The following is a 20,405-nucleotide window of genomic DNA, read 5'->3' on the forward strand; positions in this document are numbered from 1 at the left end:
GCCTGCCAAAATAATGGAAGTTGACGTCTAAACTCTGGCACTTAGCTTAAAATCTTTCTCTGAGAATCCTGAACCAAAATTTCCACAAGATCTACCTCATGCTCCTTAGCCAAATTGGGAAGGGGGAGTATCTCACTTGTTCTTAAAATGGATCCCAATCAAGTGCACATCCATTTCTGCAATGGAGTGTCAAATATAAGCAGGATGGCTCATTCAGCAAACTATATCATGCCATTTTCAGTGATATCTTCATTTTTCTCGATGTGTGGTGTTTCTCCTGAAAACACCTAATATTCCCAATTACTGTGGGAATTTTACTAATACAATTTTCTTTAGGTGAAATCAGTGTGGAGTCAACAAGAAAGACTCTTGGAAGCAGAAACGTAATTAAAAGGGTAGTAATGAATTTATGAAGATATCCCCACAAGAGCAAATGCTAACGTTCATTGATTTAGTCCTCTTTGTAGAATTTGGCCGCTACAACACCCTTTTAAATACGTTTTTTTTCCTACCCAATTGGAGAGATACATTTTCTAGATATGCATTACAATGGGAAAAATATTTAGGGAAGAAATAAAAAAAAATCTTCCTGAATATTTAAGGAAGGAGAAAAGTTGCAAGCAGAATAATTAGGCAGCTCATCCTCCACTATTTCACTGCATGTGCAGTGCAATGAATTGTTATACTCCCTCTTACAGTGTCTGAGGCTGCTTGCACTGCAACACTTACCATTAGTTGCAGATAAGCAAACACCAAGAAAGTTTGAAACAGAAGCAAGCACTAGCCCCATGATTTTATATTTCTACCTTGTAAAAAATATATTTACGTGATCATCTTCCCTGTCTTGTCTTCTTTACGGTATGATATTCCTCAGAAGCTTTCCTATATTCTCCATAGTGCAACTTACACCTGTAGTTAGCAATTACAGCATTAACTTTGATACAATATTAATAGTGTTCTGAGATTCTCTGTAGCACAAGCCTGCCGTTGCTTAGAAATATTTATTTGTCCACAAAGTCAACTTAAAAAAAATTAATTCAGTAATTGCACAATTCTAGACAATGAGAGAGGTGTTACAGAATTGGAATGGCCAACTAATAAATTTATATATCAGACATTGTTCTGCTGTGATAAATTTCCTTACCTGTCTACTTGCTACAACATTTAGTAGCTTTTATCCCTGTATTTTATGTTCTGTGTTTTCCAGTCACTTCTCCACACTGTTTTCAGATATGCATTTACTTTCTGCATGTCCTTATAATGGATGTTATCCAGGAGTGGCATTTTTCACCAGTTTCCCTCTTGCACATAGATAGGCAACCCATGATATGCATATTATCTGCCATTAAGAATCATTTAACATATGTTAGATATAAATAAAATTGTTGGGCCAGATTTTGAAGTTAAAGTATCATGGAGGTTAATGCCCCAATGTTCCTTCTTAACACTTCCAAACCTCTCACTGAAAATAAATACCCAGTGCCTCCCAAAGAGCAAAAATAAATAAATAATTGGGCTCTGTCCATTCAAAGTGAAATTAAAAAATGCAGCCCCCAACCACACCTGCTGTATTACAGAGGCAGTTTGTAGAGATTAATCTGTGAATGTCAAATGAAGGAACATGCAGGATACAGGACAGTAATTCAATGTAAGTGTTACCACGGAAGTGGGTAGCTTGAGCAGATGGCTTTTTACTACATTTCTGGAGAGATATGAAACATTTTAGGTCAAACAGATAAAAACTTAATTACAGTAGCAGTAGCTAAAATACAAGGGAATAACTGGCCTCAATTTACAAAACAAATAGACTAAAACAAGATTGTGAGCATCTGGCATAAGCACAACCATAGTTCTGTTTGGTGATAAATTTGGGCTCACAGTGATACCTTGGTACTCATTGCTATTTGTTTCCAAGAAGAATCTTTCCCGTAAGGAATAATTAGAGGCACCCAATACCGACAATTTCTAGCCTGTGCATTCAGTACCAATCAAACAATGAGTACCACGACAAAATTTTCACATCAAAATGTGATGGGTACCAAAATGTGATGAGTTTCAAAGCAGTTGAATACCAAGGTACCACCGTATTAGGATAATTATAGGAGTATAATATAATATTGTTTCTGATTAGGGATATTCTAAAGGCCATGGTGATTTCCAAGCATTTATGTTTTGCTATTCTGTATGAAAGAGAGTAGTAAAATTTAGAAACTCAGAAAATCTCTAATCAGAAGCAATATTATATTGTTATAACAACCCTTATAAATGGGTTTAAAAAATGCCATAAAGCAGGATTTGTGCCAGTATCTTAATGGCACTCAAACGACAAAGATAAATTCATTCTGTTCCTGAACCTGCCTTCCTTTGTTAACTCACTTAACAAAGATTATTTAAAGCAAGTGAGTGTAAGCATCCTAAAGTATTTAGGAAGTTGTGTAAGGTATGTTGCTACCTTAGAATTAGAGTAGTTGTTACTAGTAAAATACTTAATATAATATAATATAACAGCAAAGTTGGAAGGGACCTTGGAGGCCTTCTAGTCCAACCCCCTGCCCAGGCAGGAAACCCTACACCATCTCAGTCAGATGGCTATCCAACATTTTCTTAAAAATTTCCAATGTTGGAGCATTCACAACTTCTGCAGGCAAGTCGTTCCACTTATTAATTGTTCTAACTGTCAGGAAATTTCTCCTTAGTTCTAAGTGCTTCTTTCCTTGATCAGTTTCCACCCATTGCTTCTTGTTCTACCCTCAGGTGCTTTGGAGAACAGCCCGACTCCCTCTTCTTTGTGGCAACCCCTGAAATATTGGAACACTGCTATCATGTCTCCCCTAGTCCTTCTTTTTATTAAACTAGACATACCCAGTTCCTGCAACCGTTCTTCATATGTTTTAGCCTCCAGTCCCCTAATCACCTTTGTTGCTCTTCTCTGCACTCTTTCTAGAGTCTCAACATCTTTTTTACATCGTGGCGACCAAAACTGGATGCAATATTCCAAGTGTGGCCTTACCAAGGCATTATAAAGTGGCACTAACACTTCACGTGATCTTGATTCTATCCCTCTGTTTATGCAGCCCAGAACTGTGTTGGCTTTTTTAGCAGCTGCTGCACACTGCTGGCTCATATCTAAATGGTTATCCACTAGGACTCCAAGATCCCTCTCACAGGTACTACTATTGAGCAAGGTACCACATATACGGTACCTATTCATTTTGGATTTTTTGCCTAAATGCACAGGTACCGTATATGTGGTACCCTGCTCAATAGTAATACCTGTGAGAGGGATCTTGGAGTTGGGGGACAGGAAGCAAACTAGTGAATTTCTAACAATCTCTCCTTGAGTGTAATCTTTGCTTACACCAGTTCAGTGGTGGTGAACCTTTTACTCACCCAGTGCCAAACAGGTACATGCTTCGCTTTTGCACAGCTCCCCCCGCGCACTGTGTGCACAACTGCACCATATGTGCATGGCTTTTGCACATGCAATGCATGCACGTGAACGCCATCTGTGCATGAGCAAACATGCGCACATGCACGAGAGAGCTCCGAAGACCAGATGGGTCTCCGGAATGCGTGCATGCACACCGGAAGCCCAAACACCAGCTGGGGCGTGCACGCATGCCCAGTTGCAGGTGAGTTGGGCGACCGCTCATGTGCCTGGAAAGATAGCTCTGCGTGCCACCTTGGGTACGTATGCCATAGGATCGCCATCACGGCACTAGTTAATTGAACAACAGTGGAGGCAATTCATATTAAAGAATTTTCTCTTTAATATCACATTTCAAAATGGATATGAAATGCTTATCAAGATGATTTGTACAGACAGTCACCTTCAGCCATAAACTGAAGACATAGATCCATTCCTGGTTCTCTCTGCCTATAATAAACCAGTTTTATATTATGACACAATGGCCCTGAAACTTTTTCTTTTCTTTTCTTTTCTTTTTTTTTTTTTTGAGATATTTACTTGATTGGCTAATACGGAGCCCTAGGTCTGCAAAAATAAAATTTAAGCTTGGGATTTAGCAACGAAAAAGTTTAAATAAATGCAATACATTGCAGTACAGAGCAATGAAACTTAGAGAAATGCAGAAAAATGACATGATTCTTGCAATGTTCCTTTGGGCATTCTGAATGTAATGTATTAGTAGATGCTAATTTAAAAAAAATCACCCACATACAATTAAAATGCGCCATCTACTCTGTATGTTGTTCATCAACAATCCAGGTAAATCATTTTGAACATTTAAAGAAAATCATGTTCTTTGTTCTATCAAAATGCCTTGCATTTGTTGTCTATGACAAAGAATCAAGGTCCATAATATGTAGACCTACCGTATTGTGAAAGTATTTATTTATTTATTTTAATTAATTAATTTTGTTTTATTTATTTATTTATTTATTTATACATTTGTAGGCCACCCAATTTACCTCAAAGTAAATCCAGGCAGCTTACAATCCTGCTTCATCACTATATAACAGTTAAATTTTGCTTTCACCTGATAGAAACCATATACATTTCTTCATATGAATTAATATTAGAGCTGACTCACTTGCAACCAGTTCTAAGCAGGCTTATATAGAACAGAGTAATACAGCCACCTGCAGTATTCTTGTATCATGCTTCTTTATAATTCTAGGTTAGCAAATTTGTCCAGTTGTTCCACTCCTCCATATATATCAAGGACAAAGTGAAGAGTCTATTATTTATTTTAAACTGCACATCATGAGAGAACATTAAGCCACGCAAAAATTTGAAGTTAATAGTATTCCTAGTGATTTCATTTCTCTCAGCCACTAGCTATTCTGGGGAAAATTCCCATCAAAACATTTGCCTCTACCATGACAACTATAGCATCAGTTGCTTTCCTAATTGGTGTTTGCTAGGTTTAATCTTCTCCACCTGATACTTTCATTGTGTGCCATGTTGTAATTTCAAAATCAGAGAGGATGCTTCAAAATTTGCCATCGCTGGATGAGTCAACGCAGGGAAAAATACAGAGTTGCTTTGAGTTACCGTAAAACATTAACTGCTTTCTTTGGAAGTTGATGCATAATCATTGACTAGCACATTTAGTGAATAAGAACAACAACAAAGAACAATCATCTGTGTCTGTTTTCATCTTTATACTGGCATCAATATCACAGCTTACCTCTCAATACCAACTGCTGTATTAGAATTACTGTATTTTCCAACTTTTTAAGAAGTATGTGTTTGTACTAGTTCCTAGAGCATGTCAATAGATTCTAGAAACTTCTGTCTGATAATTATAATTATAGGGACATTTTCAATACATTCCCGTTTTCTTTCAAAATAGACCTGCTATGCCAATTTTTCAAACATATATTATGGTATACATGCTGCACAAACTGTTCTTTATTGTCAGAATTAGTAGAAATGTTACTTCTGTTCTTTGACCCTGGCTAGTGAATGGTGTATAATTATAAGTAAACAAATACATGTGCAATCTGCACAAATTTGCAACTGCAGATGCAAGCATGCAGTTCCAGGAGCATTGGTAGAGTATGTCACTCAAGCAATGGAAAATTGCATTATAAATGATAACAATTCATATATTATTATAGTCAGTGTGGTCTAGTGGTTAAGATACCAGGCTAGAAACCAAGAAGCTGTGAGTTCTACTCCTGCCTTAGGCTTGAAAGCCGGCTGGGTGAATTGGGGCCAATCACTCTCTCTCAGCCCAACCAACCTTACAGGATTGTTGTGGGGAAAACAGGAAGGAGTGTTAGATATGTTCACTGCCTTGAGTTATTAGTAAAATTAATAAAGGCAGGATAAAAAAAGACCAATAAAACTGTCGATGAATAATAAGAACATAAAATGAACGTTATTGCTAATACATCTTTCATCCACAGCAACGTTTTCTGTAAATCCCTTAATGTTTTCTGTAAGGGTTCTCACCAATACTTTTGTTGTCATCTGGATTTTTGAAGTCCAGATATAATAGGACTTGGATACCCATGCTACTTGTTAATATTTTCTTATTCCACAGATAAGCAGCGAGTTTTTTTTTCCCTTCATTGGAAATCAAAATAAAATATGGCTTCTTTTCAATGAAGGAACTAAATAACTGGTTGCCAGTCTCCTTCTGGGTGCAATTCAAGATGTTGGTCATCACCTTTAAAGCCCTGCATGTTGTGTCTTGTCCGCTCTCACCGCAGCCGGGGTCTGCTTATCTGCTCCCGAACACGGAGGAATGTATGCCTCCCGGCCCCAGTCCTGGCTCCATGCCCAGACAAGCTGCAGAGGAGGGGGCACCTCCCGGTCCCAGCCCTGGCTCCATGCCCAAGCAGGCTGCAGAGGAGGGAGCATCCCCCGGCCCCAGCCCTGGCTCCATGATCAGGCAAACGGAGCAGCTAGACCCCTCCCCCTCCTCCACAGCATGTGAGCCTGAGGAAAGTTTATTTCCAACAGCTGCTGATTGGAGTGACCCTCGCATCAGAAGACTGGATAGGCGGAGGCAACAGAAGGAAGGGAGGGGCAGGCCTTAATGAGTGCTGAGTCATGGAGCCACACCCCATGGCCTATATAAAGGATCTGCTTTCTGGCAGTCTCTGAGTCAGGCAAAGTCGAACTTATCTTGCTGAAGTCACTTACTGGTCTCCTGCCTGCTCTGAGGACTTTGCTAGGACTTTGGGCAGAGCTGCAGAGGCAAGCCTGATTCGGATTTCCCTGACCCGGCCGTCAGCGGAGGAGTGGGACACGACACTGCATGGCATGACTGCAGCCTACTTGAAGAACCATCTCACCCCAATGGGACTGGTCCACCCCACTCACACCGGAAGGGGGGGGGCACACTGCAGATCCCATCAATCAAGAAATTTTGGCTGGCGGCTTCCAGGAGAAGCGCCTTCTCTCCTGTGGCTCCTGCCCTCCGGAACATCTTACCCTCCTGACTTTTCATAAGACCCTTAAGACATGGCTCTGGCGGATGGCTTGGGGATCCAATAGGAGAGCTTCATACTGGAAGTGGTTGGTTAATTAAATTCAACCCCACCTCCCCATCCCTGTGTGTCTGGCTTCCTTCTTTGCCATCGTGTGTCCATGATTTTATATGTCCATGTTTTTTTATCTGCTGTGGGTTTTCTTTTCTTTTCTTTTTTTACAATAGATGATTTTAATGTTTTTCAATATTTCTATGCTGTAAGCAACCCAGAGTCATTTGTCATGAGATGGATGGCAAATAAATTGTATGTTAATTAAATAAAACCACTATCTTTTGACTAAAAAAAAATATGTATCAGGGCCAAATTATTGACTCAGAGGAAAAGACATAGAATTTAAACCCTAGGACAGATTGACATACCTCTTTCTCTCTTAATTCCTGAGTTCTGAATGTTGCATGTTAGGTAGAGCAGTTTGTTGAATTAAGATGCTGTGTGGCTGTCAATGTCTTTTTTGGATTAATTTAGACTGTAGGAAGTACATCTTATGCATCAAAGGTTAACATTCAAAATGTTAAAAGGGAAGACTGGAAATGCTGTTTCAAGAGGAAGTATTTCATTAGGAAAAGCCATGTCAAAGTTACAACAGCACTGAAAAAGTGACCTACTTACGACCATTGCAGAATTCCCATGATCACATGACTGAAATTTGGACACTGGACAACTGGCTCATATTTATGAAGATTGCCATGTCCAATGGTCACATGATCATCTTTTGAAACCTTCCGGCTGTTGTGACCCAGACCCAAGTAGGTAATAATAAACTTAGTCTGTGGAAAACAAACTTTATTCGAACAGCTGGGAATTACTTCATTCCCAGCATCGTTCAACTCAAAGTAAAACAAATGCTTCCCAACACAAATTCCTCACTTATCTAACAAACCTTAGTCCAATTAGGCAAACTGCCAAAGGCCTTCCTGGCAAACGTCCAGAAGCCACAAAAACAAAGATGTACGCAAAGCAGAAGACGCAGCTACAACGTTGTTTTCTGGCAAAGCTGAAACACTGCTGCTGGTCTGTTTTAAGCCTTATGGGAGGGGCCAATCATCTCTTGGCCCTACTCCCGAGTTGTCCTCTCTGCTTGAGCTGCTCTTGCCTTCTGGCAGCTCTTCTCATGCGTGCATTAGGAACAGTCTCCTCCTGTTCCTCTACCTCAGTAGTATCAGTCTCTGGAAGCTCTGGAGTCCGCACCTCACTTCCCGATGGCCCTGGCCTCACCTCAGCCTCATCGCTGTCCGACTCAGTTGCCAGCTCCTTAGACTGCTGACGGACCACAACACCGGCAAGCAAAGTCAATGAGGAAACCAGACTCACTTTACAACCATGTTGCTAAGTGCAGTGATTTACTTAACATCTGTTGCAAAACAAAAAAGGTCGTAAAATGGGCCAAAAAGGACGTTGGTCTTACCTGACACGTCTCTTCTCAGTGTGCTGTTGGAGAACTCACTGAACAACTGTCCCTCTTAGTAACATACATTTTGGACTCAATTGTGGTTGTACGTCAAAAACTACCAGTCATTATGGAATTTGTCATAAAAGCTTCAAGTATCCAAGGATACAGGTTAAAATTATCAAACCACCTTATTACATCAGAAGCTGAAAATAACAAAGTTCAATATAGTTTTGAATGATCATTTAAGAATAAAGAATTTGGTTACACTTTTAGAGATCGAAGCATAGCTTGAGGGAGTTTGGACTTTAAAGTGAACTCACATTACTTGTCCCAGCTTCTGCCAACCTATCAGTTCAAAAGCATGTAAAAAATGCAAGTAGGAAAATAGGGACCACCTTTGGTGGGAAGATAACAGCGTTCTGTGCGCTTTTGGCATTTAGTCATGTCAGCCACGACCACGGAGACGTCTTCGGACAGTGCTGGCTCTTTGGTTTTGAAATGGAGATGAGCACTACCCCCGAGTCAGGAACGACTAGCACATATGTGCAAGGGGAACCTTTACCTTTAGACTTTAAGGATGACTAGTATCAAAGATATATAAAAGCAAAAGCCACTCATGCATTAATCACGAAATCTCCATAACTGTAAAGCCTACAAATTTGAAATTTGCCACGTATGTTCCTCTTGGCTTCTAGGTGCTCACTAAGAAAGGATTTTTCGAAATGATCACCAGAGCATTAGTATTGCCTACATTATTATTGACACGCTCTGATGCTAATGAGTTGTACTCCTCCTCCCCACCTGAAAAGAAATCTGTTCCAAGTGCAAAACACAAGCAGAGGAGTTTCACTTTCAGTTTTACTTTCACAGCAGCAAGCAGCTTTACTACAGAACAGTTGAGCTAAGCCATGCCCAGACTCCTTCCTGCCTTCTGTTTGTTTCCAAACATCCCTCAACTCACTCACACACTGACAGGATGCTAGCCAGGTGAATGCTATGGATGCTATGGGATGGGACATTCTACATCAGTGGTTCTCAACCTTTATAGTGCTGTGACCCCTTTAATGCAATTCCCCACGATGTGGCGACCCCAACCGTAAAATTATTTTTTTTTAGGCAGCGATCTCAGTGCGCCTCAGCAGCCGCAGAAGGGGAAAAAAGCAGCAAACTGTTTTTTTTTTAATTTATCGCGCCTGAAGCCGTATTGGCTAGCGATCTGAACTGCTTGCGTTTGCTTTGAGGATGGAGGCATTAAAACAGAGACTCCTCCCCTATTAAGTTTATCGCGCCTGAAGCCAGATTAGGCTAGCAATTGGGAGTGATTGCTTGTGGAGTCAACCATTGGAGCGCGATCCTTCGACTCGCAAGTATACTTCCCATATTTCCGATGGTCTTAGGCAACCCCTGGCAAATCGTCATTCGACCCCCAACAGGGTCGCAACCCACAGGTTGAGAACCGCTGTTCTACATTCTACTCCCCCTCCCCGTGTTCCAACTGCCAGTTGCATTATATTAACACACTCTGGTGCTACGGAGTTACATATTCTACATTAAATTTCAGGCTGCAAGTGTCAATTTATCAAGCCCGAGCACATAGGTTCATAGCGAAGTACGGGCGTCCAACTAGTAGAAGATATTTACATCATGTAAATTGCCTCCCCCTACCCTAGTTTTAACCCCCAAATCATCAAGGACTGGAGCCTCTGGACTCATGTTTCCTGTTTGACAAGCAGGAAGAACCTATTGCCAGAGGGGCCTTTACCCAGCTTTGGATGGTGTTCCAATTACAGTCATATTTTTTATATGCACTGTAAGAGAGTGTTGTTTTCTCTGTGGCAACATAGCAGTATTTGTAATAAATACTGTGTAAATTAGGTAAGGTCAATTTGATTGTATTTTCAACACTACAAATTCTCTCATGCCCAATCCCCTCATTCGCCTGTATTATAATTCAGTTGCTGAAACAAAAGTAAGTTGCATCTCTTTATACAGAACAGTTTTGTTTTGCAGGTTTTTATTGTGAGAAATTGAGCTCCTGAAAAGAATCTGGGGAAAAAATAATGGTAAACACATTGCAGGAAGGAATATTATCTATATTTCATTGTTCTCAGAGTGCACACTATTTATATACAGTGAAATCAATGGCTGATGAATCTATGTTATGCTGGATTCTTAACTCACACAAGCATAAATATTTGGAATTCTAGTCTTTCTCCCAACAAAATTCTAGGATCATGTGACTCTCACTTGAATTTTGAATTTAGAGTGAAGTAGGCTATCTATACTGTGCATTCTCCATTGCAAGACCATGTATTGTTTACAGGCCGATATTACTAAAACCAGGCAGATTATTTTTTGTGCAATTAAGATTCAGAGTGTTCATTCTTTATTTTTTTTAAAAATAGTTTACAGGGAATAAATTAATCTACATCAAACTGTTTTATTTCACAATATGAAATCACACTTCTTTCAATAATAAAATAACACTTTATTTGCAAAATAAAAATAATTACATAGGGATGTAAGTAAACTGATAAATCCAAATAATCTATGTAAATCCCAAGAAATATATTCCAACTCAAATACTTGAATATCAAACTAGCTTCCAAAAGTATATACCGAAGCTGTAGGTTTGGTCAAGCTTAGACATAAAAGTGAAATCTCTTATAATACACTTGAAACTTTTTTTCTTTACAAATATACGGAGAACAAAAACATTAAGAGCTTTAATCTCTGGCCTTAATTTCTCTTAAGAACATGCCTTACATTAAAGGCATAACTTTTGAGGTTAACTTTATTGTGCAAGGCCTATTTCAAACTCACTTCTTCAGCTCAGACATAAATTTACATTAAAGGTTCCTATGGATTTAGAATAACCCTCTCAAAATGACAAGACACAGCCAAGCCTTGATTCTTAATGTGGATGTAAAGTTTCACAACAGAGAATACAAGAGGATATTCACACTTCTTCTGTTTCACCAAAATGTAATTTCACAAATAGATTCTATTTATACAGGCACAACAACTTACTGAGCACCAATTCCCAGCTTTTTTTTTAAAAAAAATAATGAATACATTAATGCTCAATTATGGCCAAAACAAAAGTATTCTCAAAGTGTAATTACCACAGTAGCAAAGTGATAACATTGGTAGTGAAATGCTTTGAAGACCAGACTATCCAACACTTTTAATGAAACCAAAATACAATTCTGATTTTTTTAAAAGTACAAACAACAAAACACAACATTGGTAATGATTTCCTCCAGGTTCACTGCAAATGCCCTTCTCTCTGAATTCGAAGCCGCTCTTTCTCCACTTGCAAGCGTTCTTTTTCAATCTGCAGCTTTTCTGATTCAAACTTCAGGAATTGCAGCCTTTCCTTCTCAAGCTGCAAACGCTCTTTCTCAATTTTCAGTTTTTCTGTTTCTAAATCCAAAGGTTGTAGGACAGGCTTTTCTGCCTGGTTTGGATCATTCTCCAAGGTAGGTTTTTCACCATGCTGAGCTTCAAGCCTCAGTTTTTCCCGCTCAATTTGTAACCGCTCTTTTTCCAGCTGAAGCCTCTCATGTTCCAGGTCAATGTGCCTCAACCGCTCTTTTTCAATCTGCAGACGCTCCTTCTCAACTTGCAATCGTTCTGCTTCAATATCCAGGCGTTGTTTTTCCAGCTCTAGTTTCTGCTTCTCCAAGCTAATCAGCAAGTGGGAATCTTCATAAGCTAGCCTAGCTTGAGCAGAACTTAGATTTCCAAATTCTTCAATATGGGTGAAATCGGGAAGGTCACTTTCCTTTTTGGAATCTGGCAAAACTGAGGACAAAATCTCCTCTTCTTCCTCAATAGGAAACTAAGGAAATTAATTAGAAATTTTAATGTGTAAAGCTAAATAGATATTTCTATCACGCTAAATAAAGTAGATCTACAATTCCCCACTTACAGCCACAAATATTTTCTATGTTAACATGGAAGAAGTATTGATATAATCAAGAGCAGAAAGTGGGCATCAAAAGATGTTGCTCTAAAAGTATTAACTACCTGTATTTCGAAACACCTTGTAAACAAAAGTACATAACCTGTTCAGCTCTGTCTCCTCTGTTAACATCACATCACTGTACACACACTGTAGTCATTTATTTAGCAGAGATCAAGCCACAGGAAAAAAAAAACCGTCAGAACACTACATCAAAAAATAAAATTTGATGAATGAAATGTCCAATTAAAAATAAGGTAAATACATTCTGATAGTTCAATCCTAGATATGTCTACATTAGTTAGGCAACTTTAAGACATTTTCAAAACAGAAAGGACTTTTTATAAAAAGAGTCAAGTGAATCAGTAATAGCTGCTGGGTAATAAGAAAATTCTCTATTTAAGAGATTTCATAGTTGTTTATACAGATCGTTCACATAATGAACATTATAAAACACATGCTGAAACAGATATGTACTGAGGACCTAATCACTCCCCAATTAATACCAAAAGTTTTAATAGAGACCAAACAAATCAAAGGGATAAAATTCAAGCAGCTTGTGAGGCAACGAAGATTCAAAGTATCTGTGAAATTGGCAATCTATACCACTAACAGATTCCCCATTAATGTTATGAGCACACACTGCACCACACACTGAAATAATAATGTTTAAAAAAATCACACTAGAAAAAGTTGTAATAACAAAGAAAACATGCTAAGTTTTCAGAAAACACGGACATCCAATGAATCCACGTTCTAGATCATGATAGCTCTCCTGGAAATAAAGCAGCTAATTGATTCACAGAAGAAATATCTAGAAAATTGCCAGCTTGGCATTTTACAATAAAAATACTCTAATGAATTTAGGGGCAGAGAGGATTAAGATAATTTTAGGTTAATTTGGCTTCTTCCTCCAAATATGTTATAATAATAGATACAAAGATTTGATTTAGTGAAGAATTCCAGTACTAATAAAAGTTTAAGATAGTTCACATGTTTTATGTGTGTATAATCAGAGGACATCCTCCATTTTTCAACTCCGTTTGCAAGAGTATTTGCTATCTATTATGTAAAACTAGCAATTTAAAAAAGGTAAAAATACATATGGAAGACATATACTTTTGCTTGGATAATAGCATTTTTCTTCCTAATTGCTTTAGGACAGGATCTGCTTCTCTTCTTTCCCATATCAACTGAGTGATCCATTGGTTATGACAGGAATTAACCAACTGATTTCTTAGCCAAGCCAGACATCTTGGATTAGTGTGATAGATCCAATCATCCAGCCAGCTTTCAAGCCTAAAGTGGGACTAGAACTCAGTCTCCTGGTTTTTAGCTTGGTGTCTTGTCACTAGACCAAAATAGCTCTTGTTCGGACAACAGCATATTCTTTCCTATTGACTGATTAGGAGGGGCAGCTGTTTGCATTAAAAATTTAGAATTAGGGAGGCTTATGGTTAAATAAGATTATACGTAATTGGACCTACAGTAGTTTTTTTTAGTTAAAAAATGCACCCCAGATGTTTTATTTTGCTTTGAGCCAAATGTTCATGGGCTAAGGATTTGATGAGTTTGTGAATATAAAAGGTCCATAACTGTATATTAATATCTTTTTATATGTTCTGTAAAACTTTGTACACAAACAGATTAATATAGCTTTCACATTAAACAAACCTCAGGTAAACTGTACTTATGGGGCATATAAAAAGTCTATACATCCTTGTTAAAATACCAGGTTTCTGAGATGTACTATAGAAAAATTACCAACTTCAAAACTTTGTGGATCTTCCTCCTCTTCTTCTACTTTCACTTCGGTTAACGATCCACCTGCTTCTCTAAAGTCTGTGATATTTTGCCATTCAAAATTAGATTCATTTGGAAAACCTATTTTCTCATCAATATCTTCATTGAGAGAATCATCCAGATCAGATGATGGGAGATGAAAGCCAGCTCCAACCAACTTTATGTTAGTATTCAGTCGCTTTCGTTTCATAAGGGCCCTCCAGTCAAGGTATCGCCTTTTGACTTCTGTCCCAGTCCTTTGTTCTCCTTCACCTACAGCATTCACACATTCTGCAATTTCTTCCCAAGCCTTCCGCTTCATCTCGTTAATAGTTGTATTTAGCTGTTTGGAAAAAAGCACTTCTCTTCTTTTTCGGATTTCTTTAAGTAAAGTTTGGGTCTCCTGAACACTGAAATTGCTTTTTCTTTTCCTTTTCAGTTGTTTCATCTTTTCCAGCGTTCAATATACTTCTTTCTGCAATAAAGGGATTAATACTTAAACATCCTGGAATTCTATTTGCTTAAGCATACCGTAGTAACAAGTTTTTCTTTCAACTTTTAGATTTCTCTCTTTAAATATGAGTAGCAGGAATCAATTTAAATGTTCAAGTACATAGGTACTATATTTAATCAAAAGAACTTAGATTAAAAATGAGAACCATTAAATAATTGTTATGAAGAGAGCCTTAATTTATTGGAAAAATGATGCAGATAATTAATTTTATGTGGCATACCAAAACAAAAACATTTTTAAAAGTTTTATGCTTGTTTTCAAGCATTTGTTAGCAAACTTTAGAACAAAAATATTTTATGCAATATCAGATGCTTCCTTAAAACTTTATTGGCAAACGTAATTAAGAATTGAAAATTCTAATTTTGTACTTTAATACTGACAATTTTTAATAACCAAACAACATATTGCTATCTCCAGAACAGCTCTAATAAAACTGAATTCACAAAATTCTGGAAATGATCTGACTACCTGATTTTAAACAGAATTTGTTCATTAATTTATGAAGGCAAATTTATTGGAACAGATATTGCTTACTGTATATGTTAATATGACTTCAATAATTTAGCTTTTCAGGATAGAATATTATAATCATAAGAAATCAAATCCATGTCAGGAAAACTTCAATTGGCAAATAAGTCCAATTATACTTTTGAAGTAACAATAGTATTTTTCTGTTCTGAAAAGAAACTACTTTTTAAAATCAGGGGCAATCAACCTTTTCAATCCAGACAAATTTATTTAATCTTCTGGGCCACTAAAAGTGCTGTTGGTCCTACTTTGGATTTGAGGATGTTTTCCAATATATAAGAATACAGATTATCCAAGGCTGAATAAACGATCTTGATTTTTTCTTACAAAAGATATAGAAAAGCTTCACTGGGTTTCATTATTTAGTTCTGATAAATTTCAGCATCATAACCTTAGGACTACAATAAATGGGCCTGAAAGACTAATTTTCAAGTTTTACACCACACTTGGCAAAACATTTCAACTCTCTCTGACATTTAACCACCTTATTTAGAAATCAGTTTATTTGGCAGAAGACTCTCAGACACAGCTTGGGTAGAATAGTCTCTTTATTGTAAACCAAAAATGAAGCCATATGCTCTCAGCATGCAGAAAACATAACCTATTTATAGAACTGTGCTCTGGGGTTTAAACACTACACTTTTTCCTTATCATTCCAAGATAGTAGATATTTAGCTGCTCTTTCAATAGCTTTGACAAGCACTTGTTTTATGTTAGCATATTATCTCTAGTCTTGACACTGTAAGTTCTTCTGTTAACAGCTTCATTTTTAACAACTAAGACTGCACATTTTAAATATAACTGAGGTTTGGAAATTTCAATTTTCTTAGCAAAAGAACAAAAATATAGTAATAGATTGGGTGGTATAAGAACAACTTACACATATTTCACAAATGTGTAAAGCAAAGCAGAAAAAAAATAGGCACAAATGGGCACTACTTCTAACTATGCAAACTAGAATGGTGTTTTTTTAAAAGACATATGTAAATCACAGTTTACAACCTGCATTATTTTCTTACATATAATTATGCTGCTATGCCCTTTGATTTAGATTGTTTGAAAAAATGAACTATGAATATTTTTAATATATAATATGGATAATGGAAAGAAAACAACTGCTTTCATTCTGGGCTTCTGAGAAGCATTATATTGAACATTACTAAGGAAAGGATCACTACTCAGAAACTTTTTGATTCCCCAAATGTTTCATTGGGTGGAGGATGAATTAACACAAAGGGAACAAGCCGTATTATACACATGGGATTTCTCTTTTCTTCTAAATTAGCTAAAGTACTTTTATCTAAAATGGAAGAAAACTATCTTGTCAATTTTTAGCCTCTGCCAAAGTCTGATCAGAGTGATCAAAGAAACTAAAAGAAAAAAGAACCACTTGCAGTTCTTAAACCTAAAACAATCTATACCAGACTAGGTTGTTGGCCTGATTCTGAAGTTATTTTTTAAAGTTCTTTCATTCCACTTTGAAATAGCATATGTGACAATAGACTGATCTAAAATATGTATCTAAAATAGATTGGTTAAAATCCCATTCTGGAAGCTCTTGAAGGAAAAGGAGAGAACTAGACATACAGCCATTTTCTCATCTTACTTTCCAACCTGATGGTTTTTATATAAAAATTTATAAAAGTTACTATTTTTAAATATGAAAATAAAAATATTTTCACATCTATTGAAATGTTTGAGAAACTTTCTGTAAAACTTAATTTTTTGTTTTGCTTTTCATCATACAATACTGATCGCAAAAATCAAAGCAAACAAGATATTTATGTCAACAGGGCTTATGGAAACACTATTCTGACAGCATTATTATATTAATTATATTATGGCCTTATGGTTAAAAACTGAAAAATTAAATTTCAATTTTTTCTACATGAGACTGAACTTATTTCTTTTCCTAAGCCAAGAATGTATAAAGTACAGCAAGGTAACAAGACTTTCTGTACTATATTTTATAGAACAAATAGTTAATTATTTCCTTTTGGAAAAATACTTGGTTTATTAAATACCAAATATTAACTAAACTTTAAAATCTACTGAGTTCTATTCTATAACACAATACCTGATTCACAGCCAACAAAAATGAAGCCTTTTCTATTGCCTCAAAATTAGTACGAAAAAACAAAACAAACGAAAGCTTGCTCTAGGCAATTCACTTTTAATTAGTTCTTCTACTTTTCATCCCACAACTGTATCTGGGATGATATTGGCAAGCCTTTCTTCATCCAGTCCAATAATGGTATTAAATGAAATCAGACCAGTTTTAAAAAGAAGGAACAGAGACCAAAGGAAAAATTCAGCCCTGTTTGCAAAGATGTCGCTCCTCATTTCACTAGTGTCCTGTCATTTACCATCACCTCAGAACACTGAAAAAAAGATCAGAAAAGCAACTTAAAGACTTAGGATTCTGTGTAAAGACTTCCTATGAATGTGTGACACAATACCTAAATTTCATCAGATCCCCTTTGAAATACTAGTTGTTTTATTTTACTTGTTTGTCTGCTGGTTAATGCACAAACTACAATGTGGCAAACTATGAGTTTTACTTTCACCTTAGCCATGAAAGCTAGCTGGGTGACTTTGGCCCAATCACTCTCAGTGCAACTCATCTCACAGGCTTGTTATTGTGGGCAAATAGGAGGAAGGTATGAGTTTTTTGTAAAAAAATAAGGTGGGATATAAACAAATAATAAATTACTTTAATTTTAATTGCCTTTTTTAATGATTGTGTTGTTTTTCACTTAAGAGTAGATAAAAAGTAGAACTGGATTTGCTTCTAGAACTCGGGATGGTCTGTGGAAAGCAGTCACCAATTTTCTTCTTTAACCAAAAATATCTAACTCAACATGAAAAAGATCAGAACTGAAGAACAGATTTTAATGTAAAAAAATTATAGATTTTTAGTTTTGGTCTATATAAAAATTCCTAAACTCATCATCTTTTAATTCTAAATGTATAGTTTACACTTTGCATTAGTTGATAGATTTTTAGGTATCCAATCAAGATGAAAATGAACTCTATATACTTTGGCTTCATCCTATTATTGCAAAATATTTGTGGATTGCTATTTTTGACATATCATTATCCCCATTATCAAAATGAAGAAAAACTGTTGCTACAGCTAATCTTTAAAAAATTATTTTGATATAAAATTATCAAAATTAGCTATAAATCAGTGATTAATAGCTAGCCACATCTTCACTATCTACATAATTTCTTGCACAGCAACAGCTAACTTTGAATTTAATATTCTTTTCCTTTTCCAGAACACATTTTTACATTAATGAATATTATCTACCATTGTTTTCTATTTTTCTCCTATTGTAAAGTCCAATCCAGGTTATTTAAATTTATTAATGCTCTCGAGCGCTACTAAAATGCTAACAATTTTTCTTCTGTCTTCAATACAGTTATTTAAACAAAGCTAAATAAAAACTATAAATCTCTCTAGAAACTTATCTTTTGGGGAAAATATTTTCTAGATCAATCTTGTATTCAATCTCAGATTGCCTTGATCTAGATGCCTAGAAGACGAACCTAGATTGGAAGGGTTTTAGGCTATTTGTGAATGCTCAAGAAATCAAAACCTACATTAAAATCTTAAATAGATTTATTGTTTGGAATGGAGGGTGGTAGTGTAGTTTTACCTTTTTGCAGGCGTTATTCCTTATAACTGCAAAGACCATAGCATCACACTGCTGTGCAAAAAAAAAAAAAGGTAGGAAATGAAGAGAACAGTAAATGATGTTTAAGATAAATTGTCTTGTTCAAATGACTCATATATACTCAACTGGCCATTTAGACCAGCACTGAAATCATAAAATGCCAAGTCATGTTCAAGCACATTCCAAACAACTGGATCCAGCAAGACCTTCTAGGCTTACTATCCAAGACACAGGGATTAAGAAGTGAAGCCACCAAACCCAAAGATTGAGTGCATACAGCAGTAGGTTGGTCTGCTATTTAATTCTGGCTTGGTGAAGGAAGCCTTCAAAACTCGCAAGCCATCATTTAAAACTGACGGTAATGCGGGGCAGCTTTTCACAAGCCATGGTTTAGGAAGATCAAAAAGATCCGAGCAGCTTCTGGTCGGGCCCGTTTGCTACCTTAATAGCAAGCAAAACACCTTAGTTCTTTCTTAAGAGGCAACACTGGTTCTATCCTAATAGCTCTTGGCCACTCTGTTTTTATCAGGACTTAATAGAGCAGAATAAACCTAGTCAGAAATACATTTGTGCAGCATCCCCCACCTTAAATGGCACAGTCCAGTCTACCGCCTCAGAATTTGTGCGTTTCTTCCCGCCTTTAAGCACAAGTCTGAGGGAATGGCAGAGGGGGGGGGCGAAGGCGTCCACCCTCCCTCTTGAAGTAGAGCGGGTGGAAGCGCTTCAGAATGGGAGGGAAGGGAGCCTTATCCTGCCCGGCGGTGATCGGGGAAGGGGGCTCGCACCGACCGACCTCCATGCGGCGGACGGTAATGAGCGGCTCCCTAACGGGAATGTCGGGGGTCGGACGGGAAAAGGGAGCCCACTGGGGAAAAAAAACAGCGGCGAGCAAAGCAAACACGGGGGGGGGGGGGGTAAGGAAGGCGCCACTTCAACAACACCAAGCCAACAGCTACCCCGCTCCCCACAGGCCGACGCGGCTCCTCCCCTTCCTTTCCTTTCTACCCTCCCTCAGTAGCGCAAAAGCTCCTCACCTGCGCGCAAACGCTCCCCCTTCGAACGCCGGCCTTTTGACCCACCCCCCTTGCCGCTGACGAGCTCGCCCGTCACTCACCGGTCCGAGCGGCCCGCCGATTGGGCCGAGCCGCCCGGCTCGTCAGCTCGCGCGCTCCCTTGCAAGCCCCAACCGCCTCCCTCCGGCCCGCCTCTTTTCTCCCTCAAAACACACGCAACTTTGCTCGGCGTTTTCCTCCGCCTCTTTTTTTCACTGTCCCCACCCCGTCTTACGCCTCTCCATCCAGGCGCCTGGCTTATTGGGCGTGTGAGCTGCGTGTCATCTAGAGAGGCCGCTCTCATTGGCTCGAGAGGGGAAAAAAAAAAGACAAGCCGGTCGTCGTTTGCGGTTTGTTGGCGGTGTTGACTCGCCTTTTTGTTGTGGAAGTTTTAGAGATGTTCCCTGAGGAAGCTGCTTGTTCGCATACTCGCACGTTGAATTCATGCAGACTACCTCTAAACTGTGGTTCACAAACCCCAGGAACTAAGCCCAAACAAACAATGTGGTTTAGAACCTTTTAT

The 20,405-nt window shown here is 37.8% G+C and overlaps 1 protein-coding gene across 7 annotated transcripts; it reads right to left on the reverse strand.

Annotated features, from left to right (window-relative positions):
• Positions 1 to 10,752: 10,752 nt before the first annotated feature.
• Positions 10,753 to 20,042, reverse strand: MSANTD4 (Myb/SANT DNA binding domain containing 4 with coiled-coils). Of its 7 annotated transcripts, none has more exons than XM_058186383.1 (4): positions 19,945 to 20,042; positions 18,813 to 18,863; positions 14,095 to 14,583; positions 10,753 to 12,203 (listed from the first exon to the last, which is right to left on the reverse strand). In XM_058186383.1, exons 3-4 carry the CDS (start codon positions 14,554 to 14,556, stop codon positions 11,628 to 11,630), a joined length of 1,038 nt encoding a protein of 345 aa, XP_058042366.1. In that variant the 5' UTR covers positions 14,557 to 14,583; positions 18,813 to 18,863; positions 19,945 to 20,042; the 3' UTR covers positions 10,753 to 11,627. The 7 variants fall into 7 exon arrangements, with proteins under 7 accessions (XP_058042366.1, XP_058042367.1, XP_058042370.1 ...); XM_058186384.1 differs by having other exon boundaries at positions 19,865 to 19,986; XM_058186387.1 differs by having other exon boundaries at positions 18,813 to 18,860; positions 19,945 to 19,963.
• Positions 20,043 to 20,405: the final 363 nt, after the last annotated feature.

The sequence above is a fragment of the Ahaetulla prasina genome, chromosome 5 (genome assembly GCF_028640845.1).
Source record: "Ahaetulla prasina isolate Xishuangbanna chromosome 5, ASM2864084v1, whole genome shotgun sequence".
In the NCBI taxonomy this organism is placed as follows: domain Eukaryota; kingdom Metazoa; phylum Chordata; class Lepidosauria; order Squamata; family Colubridae; genus Ahaetulla; species Ahaetulla prasina.